The sequence below is a fragment of the Chinchilla lanigera genome, unplaced genomic scaffold, assembly GCF_000276665.1.
Source record: "Chinchilla lanigera isolate Chin_1 unplaced genomic scaffold, ChiLan1.0 scaffold00094, whole genome shotgun sequence".
Lineage (NCBI taxonomy): Eukaryota > Metazoa > Chordata > Mammalia > Rodentia > Chinchillidae > Chinchilla > Chinchilla lanigera.
The window spans coordinates 47239-55171 of NW_004955495.1; the positions used below are offsets into that span (position 1 = coordinate 47239).

Sequence of the window (7933 nt, forward strand, 5' to 3'; positions counted from 1 at the left end):
CAGGGCCAGGGAGCCCAGGTATCCCAGCACACAGTAGAAGGCAGTGAGGGAGCCCTTGTTGCACACGATGACGATGTGGCCATGTTCAGAGTGAGCATCAATGTCAATGTAGGGTGGATTTGTCCCCATCCAGAATCCACAGAGAGTGAGTTGGATCAGGGAGCAGATGGGGATGATGGAGTTTGGTGCCCCTGATACCAGCCACTGCCTCATCCTTCTGCCTGGAGCAGTCACCTTAAAGGCCAGCAACACAGTAATGGTTTTGGCCAAGACAGTGGAAACAGCCACAGTGAACACAACTCCAAATGAGGTCTGCTGCAGGATGCAGGTGGCTGTGCTGGGCCGGCCAATGAAGAGCAAGGAGCAGAGGAAGCAGCAGGTGAGGGAGATGAGCAGGGTGTAGCTGAGAGCCCGGTTGTTGGCCTTGACAATGGGAGTGTGTCGGTGCTTCACAAAGAGCCCAAGGACAGCAGCTGTGAGGACAGTGAGAGTGAGGGCGGTGCCAGCCAGAGCTTTTCCCAAAGTATCTTCATAAGCCAAAAAAGTGAGAGATTTGGGAAGGCAACAGATTCTCTGAGTGTTGGCATACTGATGGTCTGGACACTTCATGCACTGCTCCATATCTACCATAAAATGCAAATTTTTCTCAGTGGAAGTTCAGTAATTCCCCATTATTCACATTCTCCACCAAATTCCCCAATGGATTCCTTTAGCCAAACTCATCTCTTGTGGTGTTATGCCCCCCGTTTCCAAATCAATAGTTTTTCTTCTTTTTGTGCAGTAAACAGTGCTACTATTCATTCTCTATTTGTATGGAATGTTCTTGAGAAAAATTTTCTATTCTCCTTAATGACCTACTTGTCCTTACTAAATCTGTTTAAGCAGATTAATAAAGTAGGTATTCATTCAGTGAGGGAGCACTCACTGGAAATCCACTATCAGCTGTATGTTCTAAATTTCACTGAAATAAATATGTGCATAACACTCTATGAGGTTCAGTGAGTTTTCTGAGTGTTTTCAGGTTTTTGCACAAAGCATAGTGAAGTTTGATTGTAATTGAACAATATCAGTAGAGCTCTCTGAGGGAGTAACATCTTATAATTATTGACCCTTTAGATCAAGAATTATTCATCGAACCTCTCATTCTGATTTTTATTTTTCTCAATGCTTTTCCTGTTATATAGGTGTTGGTATAAACTTTTGAAAACTTTACACTATATTTATAAATAATTCATAATATACAAAATGATAAATGCTTTCTAAAATTCAAATTCTCAGTTATTGGTGAGGTGAACAAAGAGTTGTTGGAACATTAATCTGACATTCAAGGAGCAGTCAGTTCCCTTAACTAATTCGCCTGTTTTGATACTTGCGCACTTCTATCCTTGCAGAATAATGCTGCTTTGTTTTTCCTCCCCAATACGTGTTGATTTGTTTTCTTTCCCTGACATTATTGTATTGGCTGGGATCTCCACCAGAGCACATGGCAGAATTATTGAAACGAAGCACTCCTTTCTCATGTTTATTTTTTAGCAGTAAATTATTCTGGAAACATTTGTTGACATTAACAGTTTCTTCCTAATCTTATTTTAGCAAAATTTATTGTCATCTATTTATAAATTGTAGATTAATATTCAATTTCTTAATATGTTACATCAGTTATTGACATTCCTTATGTTTTTTCTAGACTCTAGTGCCTTGAGTTATATAAGGTAAGCAAAATTGGCTACAACGTGGCCTCCTTCATCTATAGCAGAAATCATAACAAGAAATGTGATATTCACTTCAGAAGGAAAGTTGCAAGCCAGGCTTGGGCAAGCACACCTGTATTCTCAGCACTCAGGAGGATGAAGCAGGAGGATGCTTTCAAATACCAGGCCAACCTGGGGCCAGCCTGAACTACAGGACAAGACCCTGTCACAAATAAACAAAGCAAACAAACAAAGCAAACCTAAAACAGGAAAATTTCCTTGTGCTGTTTGATTTTCTAATGTCACAGATGTGTAGCACAGTTCAAGTTTCATCATAAAATGCATTGATTTTTCCCATTTCCTATTTATCTGAAGGAGTTTGAGTAATTTAGTAATGGTACTCTCCTGAATGTTTATAAAATTCACCAGTAAAACTCTCAAGCAAACTGGAAATTGTGAGAAAAAATAACTGACAGTTTCTACTTTTTAGGTAAATGTGGTATTTTGAACAATTCTGTTCCGTATTTATCTGTAAATTCATGAATCTTATTAACTTTCTCAAGTACATTGAAGTATTTCATACTGTCTTACAAAATGCTGTTGTGGGATTTTTTGGGATGTATCTTTTTTCAGTGTTTGATATTTTGCAATTGATCTCTTGCAGTTTTATCAAGGGCTATTAATATTACTTTGTTATTAAAATTATTTTAATTTCATTTTCTGTACCTTTTATGTTCTTCTGTTTCCTGTTATTTTCTATCTTCCATTGTCATTGTTTCATTTCCTCTTTGACCTCTTGTTTGTGGTGAATGTTTCAGATGAAAAACTTCAGTTTATCTTTGCATAAATGCACACATGTAATAAAGCACATACATACATATGTCTCCTAAGATAATTTCAGCTTCAACCCACAAGGTTAAATGAATGGTATTTTCAATTCCAGCTGCTTCTAATTTCCATTCATTTCTTTTCTGGGAATCATGACATTAAGAATTTCACTTACTAAAACATAAAAGAATTGTTGCTGCATGTACTTTTATGTGTGCATGTGATACATATAATGGAGCTACTGTATACCAAATCAGTATAAAAGTATATATTCTACAAAGCCTTTATGTTGTATATATATACATATATATATGTATTATGCAAATAAACTATAAGTTACAACATATTATTAATTTTGGCAAATTTACAAAATATTGAAATTATATAGTGAGATGAAATTAAGTCACATATCAATGACCAAAAACATAATGGAAAACCCTAAGCAGAGAAGTGATTGCCAGCTGTTATAATTTAATATAGCAATTTCAAGTTTTTATACTGTGATAATTATCATATGTAAAATCTTCAGTATTGGTTTTCTGTACACGCTCTATTCCATGTCCCAAATACTTCCTATTTTGAGTGTTTTAATAACACTGAACCTTGGAGTAGTTACTATGAATATTATATAAGTGAGAATGTGCCATTTTGACACTTCTGTTGACATTGACAAGAATTTATGTCCCCCTCATTCATCAGATATAGTGGTTTTTTTTGTTTGTTTGTTTGGTTGGTTTGGTTTTTCTCCGGTACCGGGAACTGAACTCATGACCTTGCACTGGCCAGGCAGGCGCTTTGCCACTGAGCTAAATCCCCAGCCCCATCAGATATAGTGTTAACATTAGTTCTTCAGTGAAATTTAAAGCATTATTCTTACTGGGTGTGGTGGCCCATGCCTATGATTGCAGCACTCAGGAGGCTGAGACAGGAGGATTACCATCAGTTTGAGGCCATCCTGGGCTGCCTAGTGAGTTCAAGGCCAGCCTGTATACAGTGACAGACGCTGCCTAAAAAATACCCCAAAGCACAGAAAAAATTATTCCAAAATATTGTATCTAGTATCACCTAGTGAACCCATCATGTCATTACCTTCCCAATCATTACTGCAGATACATGACTTTCATTCTTTTGCCCATACTCTGGTTTCTCTTCAGATTGTATAAATCTTTAGCCTTTAATTTTTTTGCCTGCCATTGCATATTGCCTCCTCTGTACACCTGATGGAAGCATGAAGCCTCCTAAATCAGGTCATCCTTACAATTATCATTTTATAGGTGAAAGACACACCTCATTTTTAAACAAAACTCAAAACTCTGAGCACTTGAACTGTCTGGAAATTGTGTTAGGTACTTAAAGAAATAAAATACACATTCCATATATTCAATGTGGTCTACATGCAGCTTAAAAGGGGAAGTGCTGGTACTTACTAAAACTGTGTACTGAAAACTAGGAAAAACATGAAACTTGCAAAATGGAGTTATTCAGAAATGGGGTACCGTGAAAATAGTGTTTTGACGAGTCTAGAAAAAAATGAATCAAGGAATGTTCAAGGAATACAGAGCGTGTTTTGACATTGGATATTGTAATGTGTACCATAATGAAATCAGATACTAAAGGAAGGAGGAAATATGTTTGGTGAGCTCCTCATCTACTTTCCATTTTCTAGGCAGGAGGCAGGATAACATGAGCAATGGACAGTCTCGTGGAATGCCTGCACTTACCCGTCTCGTTGGAGATCTCATTCTCTGGGCAGGGGGTGCAAGAGAAACAGCAGACAGCCAGTCCCTCCCGCGGGGATTTCCTGAATCCAGGACTACAGCTCTCACTGCAGACTGAGCGGGGAGTCTGGGGAAAATCAGGCATGTGTTGGTGACATCTTGGGCTTTTACCTGCTACTTCAGAATTAGACAGATAGACTAAATTTAATAAGTATAAGACATGTTTACCAAATGATATGAATATAAAAGCTTTTGAAAATATTGTTAAGACCTTTATTGCTGTTCCATTCATCAAAAAGCTGATAAATAAAAGTAATTATAAATTCAAATGTGACTTTCAATTTGCCACACATGAACATTTTCTAAGATAAATCAAGGGAAAACACTCACAGCACAATGTCAGTATTTATGGTTAGTGAAATGCAATACAAATGCATGCAAATTACCTCTGTAATTCCTGTGCCCCACTCCATCACATCTTCATTTAAAGACAACTGCTGACCATGTGGAGCATGTGGGGAAAACCGTCCTACTTTGGTTCTAAGTCTAAGACCCTCTGGAAGATTCCAAAAGTTGAGAATGTCATACTCTGCAGCCGGTTTCCTTCGTTCATCCATGTTCACTTGGTCCCCTGCAGGACTGGTGAATTGAAGCTCCTTCAGAGAGTGGTGCAACTACAAGAGGTGCAGAATCCTATAAATAACTGAGTCCCATGCTTAAGGATCAGAACTCCACCGGGGAAAGTCCTTGAATGTCTTTACTCCCTGCTATACAATGACACTTTACCACAAGTGACAACTGAAGTAGGACAAGTGAAAGGCAATGAAAAAAGAAAAATACCACACTGTTGCCAAAATATCAGTATCCATAAAAAATGCTACAGCAAAACCCAAAAAAATAATGTTAAAAAGCAGAAAATGCCTCAGCTGTATGGTGACAGCTTCTCACACCCTTTTGCTGCCATATTGTTCCTAGAGGACGTACATGAAAACTAAAGTTTTCAATATTGATTCAAATCATATCTCCAATACACTGCTTATCCATTTTGTACATACAGACCTATATTATGAATTATGCAAAGGAATATGATGTTTCCTGTAGTCTGTTAAAAATGCCATGGGAACATTTCAGATTTGTTTAGTTGAAAACATTAGGTGGACAGTGTGCTGACATCCTATGAAACACAAAACATTTATCATGACTCAGGTCTAATTTCCCCCTTGTAGAGTCTCCTTGTTCTGAATAGCCATTTCTACTCAGATTGCTACTGCTCCTTGAGAGTGAAACTGATGTACAACCTCTTGTTTTGGATAAAATATTCTAAACTGTGGGACCCCTCAAGGTAAACTCATTGGAGGCAGTATCTGCCATCCAGTGCCAGAGCCATTACCTGCCAGGGGGAGAATCCCTTCCATTCTCCATTCTTGCTTGGTTGCTTTTGAACGTGTTGAAGAAGGACTCCATGGAGGGCGTGGGCCACAGCATACACAGCATTGTATATATTGTAACTCTCCTCACTCATGGTCAGGTCAAAATGACTGGCAGGCAGACAGGTGAGAGAAGCATTGGGTGGGCAGTTCTTCAATGCACAGTCAAAATTAGATAAGATGCAGTCAAAGTTGATGGCCCAGAACATAGTGAGGTAAATATCTTCTGGGTATTTTGAAGGCGTAGCTGTGTGGATAAAAGTTTTAAAACCAGAAATCTCTTCACGCTGGTTTGAGAAAATGATTGTTCCATGAAAAGAATCAATTATCAAATTATTTCCAAAGGTGGCAGCATGCCATTGTGAGTTTGTGACCCAGACTCTCCACGTCACCAAATATTGCCCGGTGTAAAATCCAGCATCACTTTCACTAGGATCAAAGTACATGATAACCACATTTGCTGGTGATGTTTCTTGGGTCCATAAGTCATGTGTTGGTCTATCTGAGAAATGTAGCATGGCAGTGCTTGAGATCATTTTTACAAATGCTACACAGATTCTGCTCCTGTTCATCTCTTCCTTCAAGTCTGAGAGGAACTGAAGACCTTTCTGACCCTCTGCAATGACCAGTCCCACCCATGTCCAGCTGAAATGAAGCATCAGTGAGACCATGCCAAGGGCTAGAAACGCGTCTTTGGGGGACATCTGATAGACAGAAGAAAACTGACCACTGTCCCTCAGCATAGGGACAAAAGAGCCGAAGGTCAGCTACAAGGAAAGAAAACTGAAAGTAAAATGAAGAGATTGGCAGAAAGCACGTTCTCAGATTTCTGGGTTATTAATCAAGAGCTGGAAGTGATAGAAAGGGGCATTTGTTCATTCCACCATTTTAATTACCTCACTCTTTGAGAGCCTTTCAGAAGCATTTCCTTGGCTGTAGGGCTTCAGAAAATATCTTTGTCTACTTTCCACTCTCTCGTTGTTGTAGACAATCACACTATAGTGACCGAACCTGAATTCTGTGTATACATTGCTTATTTTTTTTATTTTAAAGAGAATAATAAAAAAAGAACAATAGCAAAATATCATTTTGTTTAGTTATACAACTTTCTCATTTTACTTTTAATTTTTTTTACTTAGGACACGTTTATCATTTGTTCATTAGGTATGTACTATGATCACATTCATCATGGGGAATTTGTCCCTGTACATGGTATACCTTGATTTGCCTTTTTCCTCTCCCATTTCCCTCCTCTCCTTTCAACATCCTTCTCCTTCTTACTTACAAAGCATTTTTTCCTCATTTTTTTGCTTGTGTTCTCATTTTTTCATTTTCCTTTCTTCCTTTCCACCTGCCCCTTCCCTACTTCCAATTTCTTTTTGCAAAATTTCTTTCCATTTCACCATTTCCTTGTTCTATTTGGTTCTTATTTACACTCTCAGTGTCTCACACCAGTGAGACAATGTGATATTTACACGTGTGTTTGATGTAGTTCACTTCAGAGTATTATTTCAATGTCCGCCCATTTAGTAATGAATGTCTCAAGTTTATCCCTCCCATGGCAGAGCAGCACTCCACTGTGGATAAAAAAAACACAACCTCTTTACCTATTCATCCCCTGCAGGGCACCTATTTAGTTCCAGAATTTGACTATTGCAGATTGTGTTGCTATATACATGAATATACACATATTGCTGTGGTATGAGGCTTTTAACACTTTCTGAAATTACCAAGTGAAACATCTGGGACAAACGGAAGCTCCCAGTTTTAGTTTTTGAGGAATTTCCATCTGGATTTCCATACTAGTTGTACCACCAGTGGGTTACAGATCAGTTTAAAGAACAAATTAGATTGTTTCTACAATTCAAAAATAATGCTAATGCATCATATCAGAACATATAGGGTGCAATGAAAGCACTCCTGCAGGAGAAATTTATAGTGTGGAATTTCCACATCAGAAAAATAGGGCAAGCTAAACTAAATAATTTTGAACCTCAACTTTCTAGGAAAAGAAGAGCAAGATAAATACAATGAATGTACAAAGAAGAAATTGCAAAGATCTGAGAAGTTAATGCAATTGAGACTAAGGATGTTATACAAAGAACCAATGAATCAAAGAGCTGGTGCTGAGGCCCTAGGAGCCGGCCGAGCAGGCTCCACCAGCTCCCCTCGCCTTGCGCCCAGGCAGCCAGTTCTCCGGGAGCTGCAGCGCTCCTGGGTCCGAGTGTGGGCCGCACTCATACCACCGCGATTCCCAGCCGAAAAGCGC

At 38.6% G+C, this 7933-nt stretch overlaps 1 protein-coding gene across 1 annotated transcript in view; it reads right to left on the reverse strand.

Moving 5' to 3' along the window:
* LOC102018410 (vomeronasal type-2 receptor 116-like) overlaps positions 1–7933 on the reverse strand; it is a 33324-nt gene that overhangs the window by 1963 nt on the left and 23428 nt on the right. The window contains exons 3-6 of the mRNA XM_013505040.1: positions 5628–6431; positions 4684–4911; positions 4241–4364; positions 7–623 (exon numbers count right to left, since the gene is read on the reverse strand). Of these exons, the coding sequence (XP_013360494.1) occupies positions 7–623; positions 4241–4364; positions 4684–4911; positions 5628–6431 (1773 nt within the window). The remainder of the gene's footprint in view (positions 1–6; positions 624–4240; positions 4365–4683; positions 4912–5627; positions 6432–7933) is intronic.